Source organism: Nothobranchius furzeri, chromosome 5 (assembly GCF_043380555.1).
Source record: "Nothobranchius furzeri strain GRZ-AD chromosome 5, NfurGRZ-RIMD1, whole genome shotgun sequence".
NCBI lineage: Eukaryota > Metazoa > Chordata > Actinopteri > Cyprinodontiformes > Nothobranchiidae > Nothobranchius > Nothobranchius furzeri.
Genome location: NC_091745.1, coordinates 76,665,928 through 76,679,952, shown reverse-complemented (window position 1 = coordinate 76,679,952; position 14,025 = coordinate 76,665,928). Strand labels below are relative to the sequence as shown.

The following is a 14,025-nucleotide window of genomic DNA, read 5'->3' as shown; positions in this document are numbered from 1 at the left end:
AGACCAAATGTTTCATATTTAAGGTTTTTGTCTCTTTTTAAGCTGCTTTTTGTTAAGGATGATGCAGCCGGGGCTTGGCGATCCTCGCAGAAGGATCAGAAGTTTTATCTGCAAATGTTTTCTGTGTTTTATGTACAAAGTGGAGTTATTTATGGTTTTAAACCAAAAACGTGTTCCACGATTAGACATTTCCATAATTAAACACTGTCCTTACTTCTATTAGTAATAATTAGGAGTTTTTGAACCCGTCATGAACGCGTCACCAAGCCGTGTGTAAACTTGTTTATGACTAAAGTCGTTTGAAATGTTTGCATCACGACTCCACCGTACCACTGTGCACTGCAGTACCGCGTGTGTTTGTGGTATTTGTTTATTTATCTGCCTTCTGTGTTTTCTGGGTCTTTCCCATAATGCATCATTTCTGAATGGTGACAGGTTTACATGTTAAAATAAACGGTCAGCATTTCTTTGCTTTTGTGTTTGTATTGAATCTGATGGTTTTATCTGTGAACACTAAGCTACAGGTTTGATTTGAGCTGGTAGATGGTTGTCATGGAAATCATTAACACCAACAAACACACCCAAGAGCCAGTCTGCGGAGCTGCTTCTTTTAAATCTAAGTTTCTGTCCTACGCTCACCATCCAGCCAACATAATTCATGTTTCTGTTGCATTCACTGGTATCTCTGAGACGTACGAGTCAGTTCTGGTCTACTGGCTTGGCTGGTGAAGCTCCAGGAGGACGTGATGGGTTAAAGAAACAAGGAAGTTCCTGTGTGGTCATTTATAGAATGAGTAAAGTCCACCAGAAGAGAAAACAAGGAAGTGTTTCATGGATAGGGATCGTTTCCTTGCACCGAGCCGCTTCAGGCTGTTTGAGGCTCCATCAAAGGAATGATGACCAGCAAAGTACAGAGACTGGACTCAGGTAAGGTGTACGATGGTAGCGTTTGTATTTTTAGCTTTAATACATTTTAAACACTATTTCTTTCTTTAAAGAGCAAGTCACCCCCAAATCAACCTTTTCTGATAAACTATCGGGTGGGCAATCCTGGTCCTCGAGGGCCGCTATCCAGCATGTTTTAGTTTCTTTCTGCTCCAACACCCCTGATTCCTGGATAAATCACCTGTTCAGCAGCTCATCAGGCTCTGCAACATCCTGTTAATCACCAGCAGATTCAAACCAGGTGTGTTTATGCAGAGAAACAACTAAAACCTGCTGGATAGCGGCCCTCGAGGACCAGGATTGCCCACCCCTGAACTATATAAATGTGTGTCTAATCGTGCTGCAGACATGTGTAGTCAATAGTTTAGCACTTTAGTGCATTTTAGTTCAAGTTTAAATTTTCTGCCTAAAACTGTCAGGTAACTGCAGTTGAATTTAAATCTGCCATCGCTACTGGCTAAGAGGTACCTTATAACTTTAGCTGGTACCATATGATGTCACAATGTCGTTGTGAGCCTGTGTGTGTGTGTGTGTGTGTGTGTGTGTGTGTGTGTGTGTGTGTGTGTGTTTGTTAGCGGCTCTGCCCTCTCGGTCTGCTAGGCAACAGCATTTGTTGCATTTTTCTAACAGGAAGTGGGAGTGGAGTAATACTCTGGTAGGGGGTGACTTGCTCTTTAAAAAGTTCTTAAAAACATGAACTGAAATAAAAAGAACTGATCCTCCCTCTGATCGTTTTCATGTTTTTGTTCATTCGTCTACTCAAAGGAAATGAACAGGAGCTCCTCAGATTACGCCGGGCTTCATCTAGAACGTCCGGTCAGAATTACCCTCAGTACAACTGGAACTCCCCAGAAGAGAGGGATGCTGGGAATGCCGAGGCGCCCCGGGAACTCAGGACTGTCGCTTGGCCCATGGCTCTGAAGAGATCTGTGAGGTAGGAAAACAACTTTTGATTCTGTGATAGTAAACTGTGAATATTTACTCCATTTAAATGCTTTTTTTATCTGATTGCTTTCAGGCAGGTGCAGCAGATGCAGGTTCCTGCTTCCTCCAACGCTGCATCCTGGAAACACAACAAGACCAAATCTTTACGCAAACTCAAAAACAACTTTTGGGAATTTCTTTACTATTTCACACTATGGGGCAGGTCTTTACAGAAGATTGGAGGTGCACAGCTAGTCGGTCCTGAACTGTGAATTCTGTCAGTTATTTTACATTTTAAGCTAAATGTGAGGATTTTATTGTCCTACAGGGAACTTTGGAGGTGGCGTCCAGTCCTACTTCCTCTTTCTTCGATTCCTGGTGGTTCTTAATTTTGTTTCCTTCTTACTGATCGCTGGCTTTGTCATCATTCCCAGCTTTGTGTTGGGATCCGCAGAGAGCGGCTTTGTGAACCGCACAGGTAAAGATCACTTCCTGTGTTCTCATCTCTCAAAGCTGGATTGTTTAAAAAAATAAAACCAATTAAGACCTACTTATAAATTCATTTATTTGCAATTTGAACATTCCTGATATAAATCTGTATGTAATGATCTACAAGAGAAAATAATAAAATGGAGCAAAAGCCCATTTATGTCAGTGATCCAGCGTAGACTGAGAGACCATCTAAAGGCTCAGGAACCCTTTTCAGGTGTTTTAGATCCATTAGCTGATTGGAGAGTGAGAATATTGAACCTTTTCACAATATTCTAACTATGAGATTTTGAATTTGGGGTTTTCCTAAACTGTAAGCCACAATCATCACAATATAACAAACAACGGCTTAAAATGAGTTTGTCACATTTTCAGTTGATTTACTGACATGAATGAACTTTTGCACCAAAAGGTTTCAGGTTTCACACGTAAAAGCTTTATTATTATCAGGAAAACTTACTGCAGTTTTACCAACGTTTGTTTTAATAACTGAGATCTTTAAGCTTTTGATGATTGTGTTTTCAGAGGAAGGGCCATGTATGACATACGACCCTAATCCGAACACCTTGGTGGCTTTCTATGAGTACTTTCTTCACTTACTGTCGGGAACGGTGAGAAAACATCACAACAGCTCAAAGAACTAACAGCCTGGGGTCTCATTTATCAAACATCACGTAGAATCCTTACTAAAACCGTACTTAAGCTCAGCAAAAAAAAAGTAGTCACGCCAAGTAGGTTTGTGATCTATCAAACATGGAGTATGCACAGCTGCACGCAATCTCCGCTTCATAACTCGGAGACTAACGAGAATGTTTCTCAGCTGCATTTTAGTCACACCCCGCCCTCACCATGCCCACTTACTGCCATAAATAGTCAATGCAAAGTGCCTTGTGGACCTCATGCATATACCTAAGCCGGCTGTAGCAGCGCTCCGCCAATGACGATGGCGACCGTAGATCAAGGCAGATCAAGGAAGCGCAATTTCACTGAAGCAGAAATTGAGGTACTTGTGGGTGAGGTGGAGAAATGAAAGGAAGTGCTTTTGCAAAACAAATAAGAGAAAATCCACGGAGGGGCACAGCGTTGCTGAAGCCGTCAATAGTGTGGAATCTTCAGAGAGATCTGTGGCGGATATAAAGAAAATGGTCCAATCAGGATTCGATCCCCAGACTTCCAGGTGAAAGTCACGCGCACTAACCAGTCAGCCAAACAGAAATCTCCCCTGTCCAACTAGCCAGGGCGCATGATTAATATGGTCACAGTGACAGGACACACACACTGTCACAGACGCATGATGTTCTGTCTCAATCTGTCCCCCTGCTAATATTCTGTATTCTGCGCTTCAGGCTGTGTGTGTATGTGTGTGTGTGTGTGTGTGTGTGTGTGTGTGTGTGTGTGTGTGTGTGTGTGTGTGCGCATGTGGGGGTTCTTGTTCTGTGTGAAAACAAAGCGGCACAAGTGATAATGCTGCAGGATTTCATAACTGTATCCTTCTCAGCAGCAGCACTGCAGGTGCTCTCCATGTCCACAACGTGTGTAAGCCAGGTCCTTAGTCAACTTAAAGTTGCGTGCATTTTTCCGCTCAGTTTTCTTTCATAAATCCCAAAGTTTGCGTGGAAAATTGCTTACGCAGTTTTCCGACCCCGTTTTGTGCGTAAGCAAGCTTGATAAATGAGACCCCTGGTATTTACAGTTCTTAGAAAAGGTTAAGAGTTTTTCTTCATGCAATGCAACCAGGGAGTGGCGCTCCCGAGGGGTGGCCACTGCACCCCCCTGGGCACCCCTTGGGGGCACCACTGCTTAAACGTTATGTCACACCTAAAAAAGGCTGCAGAATTCTCCGTAATTGTATAAAACATAAAGACTGAGGGTCCTTTAAAGCACCTGCACCCTAAAATCTACAGTATGTAAAGTAAAAGTGCGTTCATGCATTTGCACCAGACTGGACTATCCTCTCCTCTTTTCCATCCACAGGGTTTTATGGAGGATTCATTTATGTTTTATGGCTACTACAACAACAACACAGGGACCGAGGATGGGAGCCGTGCCTACAACATCCCCCTTGCCTACATCTTTACTGCCATCTTCTACTTTGCTTTCTGTCTCTGTTGCATCATAGCTCGGTCAGGCCCTCACGCTCACACTCAGGATCGGTTCATTTGATGTTTTAATGTCTGAATTTTTCCCTCTCCCTCACTTGCAGCATGGGGACTGCAGCTCGAGTTGCTGTGGCAACGGGAGGCAGCACTGTAGGCAACTACAGCATGATCGTGTTCACCGGATGGGACTTTGGTTGCCTGGGAAACCAGGCTACCAAACTGAAGCAGAAAAACATCTACTACCGGCTGCAGGTCTGAAAGAATTCCCAAAACTTTGTGGGGTTTTTTTCTTACAGCATCCATCCATCCATCTTCTCTGTCTGTCTGTGTCAGGTGGACCTGGAGGAGGAGCGCATAAAGAAACAAGCAGCTTCTCTCACGCCATGGAGGAAAGTTGCTTTATACTCTCTGCGCATTTTAATGTTTGTTGTTGCGCTCGGGCTCATCGGAGCGGCCTTCTTTGGCATCTTCAAGGCCACCGACTTCAGCCAGGTGCGTGACGGTGTAACGATGCTGATGCGACCTGGTTAACATGGAGATCACATGTTTCTGGTTTCTACCCAACAGAAACACATGGAGCAGCCTGGCTTCCTAGGTTTGCTCATCGAGTTTCTGCCGTCCATCGTCATCACGACGGGAAACTTCTTGGTGCCTCTGCTGTGTGACCAAATCGCCTTAATAGAAAAATATTCTCCCAGCATTACTGTGGTGATGGCGTTGTTAAGGTCAGTTTGGTTTCGTGTTTTTTATGTCGCAGCAACAGAAGTTCATTCATTTCTCTTTAAATAATAAAAAATCTTAATTATGCAACAAAACCTGTTAAAAAAACAGCAATTAGCATTTTTTAAGGCTTGCATAAGATTTAATATTCATCAGGCTCTTTATCAGGAACTCCTCACCAGGCTGAACCCCCATTTGCCCTCAGATCGATCTTCATTCTTCACGTAAGAGATCAGACTAGGTGTTGGAGACGTTCCTCAGAGGTTCTGCTCCATGCTGACGTGATAGCATCATCTCCATCCATGATGAGAAGCTCCCGTTCCACCACACCCTGTCAAGGTCAGGGCAGAGGAGGTGGAAACCAAAATGCAGAACCCAGAACAACTCGAAGCAGGAGTTTTCAAAAAAAAAAAATTTTTTTATTTTAAAGGAGGAGGTGCCAAAATCCAAAAGGGCACCAAAAACGAACCAAACTTCAACCTTACCAAAACAAATGGAAAATTAAATCGTGGGAACGGAACAGGAGGACATGAGGAGGACAGAAACACGCTGACGAATTCAATGATCCAACAAACACAGAGTGACAAGACAAGGCTTATATACACAGAGAGGAGCAATTAGGGAAACAGGCAGCAGGTGTGTGGAGTGAGGGCTGGAGGGAAAGCAGGTGCATACAATTATCTAAATGGGGAACAAAACCAGAGGAGGGCAGATAAACCTAAAACTATAAAACACGGAAAACTAAACTTAGGGACTGAGGGCCAATATAAACAACCAATAACTAGAGGGGTGAGGGGTGAGGGCTGAGGAGAATAATGGGACACAAGAGGAAAACCTGGATTGGGAACTGGAGGGGCTGGGGAACAAAGGGACACAGAACATGACACACCCCAAAGGTTCTGGACTGGACTGGGATCTGGTGACTGTGGAGGCCGTTAGAGTCCAGTGAGCTCATGTTCCAGAAACCAGTTAGAGATGATCTGAGCTTTGTTCATCAGACGACGGGTCCATGTGGTCATGAAGAGATGGACATGGTCAGCAACAAGACTCAGGTAGGCTGTGGTGTTTAAACCAGGCTCAGGTGGTACTGAGGGGTCCAGAGTTGGACAAAAACATCCCACCATCACGTTACACCACCAGCAGCAGCCTGAACCACGAATCCAAGGCACGACGGACGCTTTTGTGTTCACACCAAATTCTGACCCGACCATCTAATGGTTGCAGCTGAAATCGAGACTAGTCAGACCAGGAAGTGGGTTTCCTGTCTCATCTTGTCTTAGTTTTTGTCTAATGTGTCCATTCTTCTCTGGCATCAACCGGATATTTTTCAAACAAACATCTGCTTTTTTCTTTTCGCTCTCTGTGAACCCTAGAGATGGTTGTGGGTAAAAATCCCATAAAGCAGCCCAGTCTCTCCGGGACAGCAACCTCACTCCTCAAGTCACTTAAATCCACTCTCTTCAGCTTCCTGATGCTCCGTTTGTACTTCAGCAAGTCATCTTCGCCGTGCTTGAATGCTGAGTTGCTTCCTTGTGATTGTTTTATATTAACAAGCCAACAAACAGCACAGCTGTACCTAATAAAGTGGCTGATGAGAACGTATCATGTATGAGGACGTCGTATTAAAAATTGGCGTACAGTCAAAAAACGAAACAAAAAGAGTTAAAGTAGAAAAAACAGGAGAAAGGATTTTCTTTGCTGTCTAAAGAATCACCTGAGTTGAAGAATGTAATGCATTTGTTCACTTTTGAATGTTTCACTGTGACTGAGTCCGATTTATTTTATTTGAGTTATTCAAGTTGTCACTTAACAATTTTTCTCAATTTTCCCCTTTGCCTGACTCACACCGTCTTAATCTCCAGGGCAGTGGTCCTGCGCCTAGTGAGCTTAGGCATCCTTCTCTTCACCCTGTGTAGTCAGATCACCTGTAGCGGGAACGCAGAAGCGTCTGCGTGTCAGCAGTGCCGATACGATCATGAAAAATACCCGGTAAATATGTCTATGCATACATTTGTAGCTAAAAGCATAGAAAAGTGGAGTCCAGAGTCTCAGGTGTAAATTATACAACAGTTTTATAGCCATTGGCGGCTCATCCATAGGGGGCTCTGCCCTCCATGACTTGGAAGGAAAAGGAAAAAATCTGGAAAAGTAAAGAAAATACTACAATATATAATCATATAGTTACTATATATGTGTCGGGATAGCCTACATGCATTTTGAATGGTTTGCTCGTCATTTTCACCAGCTGTCTCTCATTAAACAGAGAATTTTCTCCACCAGACTCACTTGTTTCCCTCCAGGGGCGCTGGGAAAAGTGCCCCTAAACTGCAGCTAAACAGCCAGTCACATTTGGTTGCTAGAGAGAACTTGAGAATTTGGGGCCAATCAGCATCAGTGAATTTAATGTCTCTGGGGCGCTGCCTGACACAGCTAGCTAGCATGGTGCTGAATCTCATTTTCACTCTCTCACTTCCTCATTCACACACATTCACTGTTGGCTTTATATAGAGCTGAAATCCTAGCTATGTCCATCCATCCATCCATCCATCCCTTATCCACTGCTCATCCGGAGTCGGGTCGCGGGGGCAGCAGCTTAAGCAGAGAGGCCCAGACTTCCCTCTCCCCAGCCACTTGGACTAGCTCCTCCGGGGGAATCCTAAGGCGTTCCCTGGCCAGTTGAGAGACATAGTCCCTCCAGCGTGTCCTGGGTCTGTCGTTTGGTTTTCTCCTGGTTGGACGTGCCTGGAAAACCTCTTCAGGGAGGTGTCCAGGAGGCCTAAAGGTTGGTTTATGCTTGACACGTCCGTGAGGTCCGCACGGCTCCGCGCGGAAAAGTTGCGTCATTTTGCGTCATTTTAACAACCAGGCCCCTCCACCGCGCCTCCGCACGAACCAGAATTTCCACAACGCGCACCTCGGAAAATTTCTAACCACGCGGACGGACGGACACGGAAAAACATGGTGGATCGGCAAGAACTAGTACGGCAGAGGTTTGTAAATACAGACATTTGTATGATTCAGCTCTCAGAGATCACCGTGATCAACATGTTAATAATTCTTGGAGAGAAATAGCTCGCACTGTCGGAAAAGACGAGGACGCTGTTAAAAAAGCTGGAATGCCATGTTGTAAACAACAGTAATTTTTACTTCTACTACGGTGTAGTGTTGGATGCATGCCGTAGAGCTCCATGCTGCCCCCTACAGTTTGGGAGAATATTGGCTCACCGCAGAGACGAGCCGCATGAACCATAAACGCTGCGAGTTGTGAAGCGCGTTCCATCCGCGAGCCGCATCACCGCGTGGAAAGTGAATGCGTCAAGCATAAACCAAGCTTTACCCTTTAGCTGTGTTTGTTTGTTCACATGTTATGTTGTGTTATTGCCACCTACTGGCCAAACTGAGGATTTTGCTTTGAGCCCTTAAATTCTCACATACATTGTTTGTTTTGGAATTGTAGTCATTTTTCAACTGTTCATTTTAAAACTTATCGTGAAGAAATACTTCACATATAGCACCTGAACGCTTCTGCAGCTTAGAGCAACAAGTAAAAGACGACGTTCTGGTGCTTGGGCCAGGTTTTCTATACTTTACCGTAAAAAGGGACTTGATTGTTGCACTACCAGGATGCATGGCATTAAAAGATGCATTATTCTTATCTTTTCCTGTCCCCCTGTGACGTAGTGCTGGGAAACCCGTGTAGGACAGGAGATGTACAAACTCATGCTGTTTGACCTGCTGGTAAACATCGCTCTGCTCGTGCTTGTCGAGTTTCCACGCAGGTACAAAACCAAGTTTCAGACATGGAAGGCGGTTTGGGATTTACAGCATATACGCCGTAGGATATGAGGTGTTTGTGTTTTCTTGTGTGTGTCAGGATTGTGGTGGACAACTGGTCCTGTAAGCTGTCTCAGCTGGTGGGCCGCCAGGAGTTCGTTGTCCCTTCCAACGTCCTCGGGCTTGTTTATGGTCAGACGGTGGTCTGGGCTGGAGCTCTGTTCTGCCCTCTGCTGCCTCTCATGAACACCATTAAATTTGTCATCCTCTTTTACTGCAAGAAGGTGAAGAATTTAACATAAAACTTGTTTTTTTCCCTCTCACATACATTATAATTATTTGTATTAGTGATGATATTGTGTTTGCGTGTCCACAGATCACACTCTTCCACAACTGTCGGCCAGCGCTGAAGACGTTTCGGTCCACCACCTCCACCTTCTTTTTCCTGGTGGTGCTTCTGTTTGGCTGGACGTTGGCCCTGGTTGTTATGATTTACAGCCTTGCTGTGTGAGTGCTGACTGCTGCAGATTTATCCTTAATATTTCCAACAAAACAGCGTTTTAGAAAGTCAGAACAGTCAGGGCATCACTAAACACTTTAAGAAGGATTCTTTCCACCTCTCCAAACAGGATCAACCCTTCGATGGCGTGTGGGCCTTTCCGCTTCTTCCCCTCCATGTGGAAGATTGTTCCAAACTCTTTCTACTGTCTCTCTAAAGTTACACAGGATTTTCTCTTCTTCATTGGCTCACAGGCATTTTCCATACCTCTTTTTGCTTTATCATGGTGAGTGTGCATTTGTGAAATATTTATTATTTATTAGATTTAATCTACAGATTATCACAGTGCCTTTTTTCCTCTCTGCCAGCGTGATTATGTGCTATTTTGTAGCATTAGCTTCCATCTATGGAAAAAGTGTTGAGATGCTCAAAGCTCAGCTTAAGTTGGTATGTTGTTCCTACTTACAAAGATCAAGGATCATTTGTATAATATCCTCAGTGGTAGCTAATATTGTCCAATGTCATGTCTTTGATTTTCAGGAGGGTCAAGATAAGCAGTTTTTGGTCAAACAGATTGAAAGACTAAAGCTGCAACATCTGATGCCAGCACTAAGAGCAGAAGTACAAGACTGAACACAACCGATGACCACGTTTAGTTTTTCTGACCTAAATAATGAAGTAACTAATATGTCTTCTGGGGGGGAGAAATCTCATTAATCCAGACTAGATCTCATTTGACAATTACTATATTCATTTACAGCGTTTCTGTTGTGAAGCTGAAACAATAAGAGAATTTGTTATTTAAAGTCAGTATAATTTTGATTGTTGTTCTAAACATTAGTGTTGAATTAATAAACATGCACAGAATTTATTTATGATTTTGAGAGGCTATTTTTCTTTTGTATAAAACAACCTCGGGTGCAGAATCACCAAAAATGCTAACAAGAAAGAGCATGCATTTCACAAAATGCTACATTCCAAAGCCAACATATACTTTACCTTTTTGTCCTTTCATAATGAGTACATTGTTTTTGACATCTTTTGGTTATAGCAAAAAATATATATATTTGGGACATACCGGTAAATATTTTTGTGGCACCTGTACAAATACCAGTAGAGTTTCAGCGCCCCCTGGTGTTACATATTGTAATTACATAACACGATTATTGTTTACTTCCTGTTTAACTCTACTACTTCCTGTGAGCGCAACAAACCAGAAGCTACTCCTCCGTTAGCTCGTCATTGATAGCATTTATTATATTTTAGGAAAGTAGTCAACTTAAATAGATAATGTGAGTGAGTAAGGTCCACGTTATTTTCTTCTGCGTCATCACAAAACATTGGCAAGTACTAGCGACCTTCCCTATTTAGCTTAATTTCCTAAAAAGAAAGAAAACAGCGACGCATATTTGATTGTTGGGCGTATTTGAAAAATTCTGCTTCTGTATTTAGACATTTTGTCGAATAACCTGCTTATTTCTACTATACACCAATATATTAACTGACCAGAGTGAGTGTTTTCTCTTGTCGTTAGCTTTCTAAGCTAGCTGACTGCTAATTGTCGGTCACCAAGGCAACCATGAACATCCTCCCGAAGAAGAGTTGGCACGTCCGCAACAAGGACAACATTGCGCGCGTGCGGAGGGATGAAGCCCAGGCAGCAGAAGAGGAGCGCGAGGCCAAGCGTCGCGTGGAGCGAGCAGAGCAAGAGGTAGTCCCCCTCTGGTGTTAGCATGGTCATTCATTAGTCTTCACTCTCTCTCTTTCTTAACATTTTTTTTGAATCACAATTGTCTATTTTTGCTCATTTTAAATATATTTTTAAACATTTTCTAAATGCTTTTTTATTTTTTTACATTTTTGTTTTTGTGAAGTGCCTCGTGATTTTTATCTTTAGAGGCACTATAGAAATTATATTTTCTTCTTCTTCTTAATAAGCGATATAAGTATCATTACTACTGTGGAAAATGTATTTGAGTGCAACACAACTGTAACGCATAGAAAAACCACAAATCAGCCGAATGTACAGGGTACCTGGCACTTTAATTGAAATATTTAAGAAATTAGTTCTGGAAAAATGATCAAAAGTAAACAAAAGAGTTTCACAGATTTTAATCCTGACCATTTAAAACTAAATAAATACAGAAATAAATGTCTTTTGGGGAGAAAGACAAAAGAACCAGTCACACGAAGGTCAGGTGGATGTTTGGAGTTTGGAAAAGTGTAGAAATGTTAAGGTTATAGATGTTAAACAATCTGAATGCCACATGTAGATTAAAACCGCAGCAATGATTTCAGTAATAAGAAAAACTGAAAACATTCTGAGCTTCGTCACGTTCTCTCTCCTCGTTGATTCTATCTAAACCGCTGCGTGCACATATGAGGCAAGAGCACTTTATCATGAGTAACTTTATTACAATAAAGAGCCACAACAATAGTACCACTGTCAAATGTCCCAGACGATACACATAATTCAAAGTTGTATAATTTAGCAAATAATCTGCTTTACACAGTGCTATTTAGGATTTAGTTGCTTTCAGCTTGTTGCAAAAGCTCAGTTAGGTCCTATGTCTTCAGCTGCATTTGCTTACAATCCAAAATAACTATTTATTATTTATATCTTTAGTTTATTCTAACAGCTTTTTGTTTCTACAGGCGCGTACAGAGTATCTGAGAAGGAAATCTCGAGCTGCTCTTCAGTCAGAAGGAGGAAGCAGAGATGATGATGATGAAAAGGAAGGTGGAGGAGGCTTGGAGCACCTCAACCTCTTCCCTTTGGAGGAGTCTTCAGAGAAGAAGGGGAACGAGGAGTATCTTAAAGAAAAGAAAGAGGAAAAGGTGACAGAAAAACCTTAATACATGTGTGGATTATTTATTTTTTGGGGTTTTATATTTGCTTCAGTAACACCTTTTCCAGGGTATCCGCGGGTCCTTAAAAAGTCTTAAATTAGCTTTTCCAAATTTAAGGCCTTAAAAATCCTTAAAAATGACAAATAATCCTTAAATACAGTTTCCAGAGGTCTTAAATTACCAAAGACCCAATAAACAAGATTCTTTTATTTCTATAAAATTTTCATGAATTTCTAGTTAGCGTTCAGCATTTTTGTGTACGATGTTGCCGTAAGCGGAACCGTACACGTTCAGTTGGTTGTGAAAGGGGGCTATTTTTAGATGAGCACGTTAGCTGGTTAAGCTAGTGGGAGCTTGCGCCATGGGGAAGGGCAAGTTTAATGGTAACTGGATGGCTAATCCCATGATCGCGGCGTGGTTAGCACCGGTTCCAGGCAATAGCTGGAAATTATAGCTTAAATGATAAATGACCCGCACTTGTATAGCGCCTGTCAGAGGAAGGACTCCAAAGCGCTTTACACCACAGTGTATCATTGATCCATTCACACACACATTCACACACTGGTGGTGATGAGCTACGATGTAGAGGCGAGGCTGCCGAGCACAGGCGCCACCGGTCCCTCCGACCACCACCAGCAGGCAAGGTGGGTTAAGAGTCTTGCCCAAGGACACAACAGCAGAATTCTCTGTCCGGAGCCAGGATCGAACCTGCAACCTTCCGATTACTGGACAACCCGCTCAACCTGTTGAGCTACCGCTGCCTTGCTTAAATAGCTTAAATTTGGTCAAAGTGGCCTTAAAAAAGGTCTTAAAAAGTCTTAAATTTGTCTCCCTTAAACCTGCAGATACCCTGTTTTCAAAAACCCCTTTGTTTAAATATAATCTGCATCTTCTCATCCAGGAGAAGCAGGAACGCGCCATCGGCCTACTGGTGTCTTTAGGACCCCAGCCAGGCTCTGAGGTGACTCCGTGGTACCTGAAGAGCAGCAAAGACAAAGAAAGTCAAGAGAAAGACAAAAAGAAGGGAATAAGTGAAGAGGAGAAAGAGAAGAAGGATCGGAGGCTGAAGAGTAGTTTGGATCCCCTGAACGAAATGAAGAAAGCTCTAGACGTGTTTGAACGAAAAGTACCTAAAAACAGGAAAAAGGAAAAAAGAGACAAAGTGGAAAAGCAGAGCAGTGGAGAAAGGTGGGATGGGATTTGCTGCTTTACATTTGTGAATCACTCCTCTAGTTCAGACTCTCAGTGGCTTTCATAAGAATATCTCCTGTTTATCTTAGATAAATGCGTCCAGGTTTTTGTCGGGTAACATCCCATCATTCATGATCTGCACTGTGTTTTCCAGCTCCATGGAAAGGTTACGCGCTGAACGTTTACAGAGGGAGGCTGAAGAAAGGAGGAAAACCCAGGCTCTTCTAGAACAGAGGAGTGGTAAAAGGAAGGAGTCAGAAAGAGAACTGAATGACAGAGAACGGCCCTACAACAGCGCCTACTTTCCTGAACTCGCTCGAAAGCGACAAAGGCGAGATCGAGAGAGCTGGAGGGATGAGATTCTTAAGTCCTGAGCTGCGATTTGGTGTTTTTTGGTCGGAGTAAAGAGGAAACATGACGGTAAACTGGAAAAAATGTGAATTTTGTTCAGAAAGCCAGTGATTTAATGCGGTGAACATCTTTACAACTTTTGCTCCCTCGTAGAGTGAAACACGTGCAGGAACATTAGCGGCG

At 43.0% G+C, this 14,025-nt stretch overlaps 2 protein-coding genes across 2 annotated transcripts; both read left to right on the top strand.

Moving 5' to 3' along the window:
* Window positions 1–788: 788 nt before the first annotated feature.
* tmc4 (transmembrane channel-like 4) lies at window positions 789–10,321 on the top strand. Its single transcript, XM_015950339.3, has 16 exons — window positions 789–927; window positions 1,711–1,879; window positions 1,964–2,112; window positions 2,198–2,347; window positions 2,884–2,969; window positions 4,333–4,481; window positions 4,562–4,709; window positions 4,791–4,949; window positions 5,025–5,182; window positions 7,040–7,166; window positions 8,859–8,956; window positions 9,052–9,235; window positions 9,328–9,458; window positions 9,581–9,736; window positions 9,819–9,897; window positions 9,991–10,321. The coding sequence occupies exons 1-16, from the start codon at window positions 894–896 to the stop codon at window positions 10,081–10,083; spliced, it is 2,070 nt and encodes a 689-aa protein (XP_015805825.3). The 5' UTR covers window positions 789–893; the 3' UTR covers window positions 10,084–10,321.
* Window positions 10,322–10,642: 321 nt separating this feature from the next.
* leng1 (leukocyte receptor cluster (LRC) member 1) lies at window positions 10,643–13,916 on the top strand. Its single transcript, XM_015950342.3, has 5 exons — window positions 10,643–10,793; window positions 10,985–11,161; window positions 12,106–12,288; window positions 13,202–13,488; window positions 13,646–13,916. The coding sequence occupies exons 2-5, from the start codon at window positions 11,030–11,032 to the stop codon at window positions 13,863–13,865; spliced, it is 822 nt and encodes a 273-aa protein (XP_015805828.1). The 5' UTR covers window positions 10,643–10,793; window positions 10,985–11,029; the 3' UTR covers window positions 13,866–13,916.
* The last annotated feature ends 109 nt before the right edge of the window (window positions 13,917–14,025 follow it).

Bases quoted from the DNA above. Each gene is read 5' to 3' on its own strand.
- tmc4 (XM_015950339.3), top strand. From the start codon at position 894: ATGATGACCAGCAAAGTACAGAGACTGGACTCAG. The intron at 2,970-4,332 runs GTGAGAAAACAT...TTCCATCCACAG, and splicing joins TTCACTTACTGTCGGGAACG to GGTTTTATGGAGGATTCATT. The intron at 9,459-9,580 runs GTGAGTGCTGAC...CTCTCCAAACAG, and splicing joins ATGATTTACAGCCTTGCTGT to GATCAACCCTTCGATGGCGT.
- leng1 (XM_015950342.3), top strand. From the start codon at position 11,030: ATGAACATCCTCCCGAAGAAGAGTTGGCACGTCCGCAACAAGGACAAC. The intron at 12,289-13,201 runs GTGACAGAAAAA...CTTCTCATCCAG, and splicing joins AAGAAAAGAAAGAGGAAAAG to GAGAAGCAGGAACGCGCCAT. The intron at 13,489-13,645 runs GTGGGATGGGAT...TGTGTTTTCCAG, and splicing joins AAGCAGAGCAGTGGAGAAAG to CTCCATGGAAAGGTTACGCG.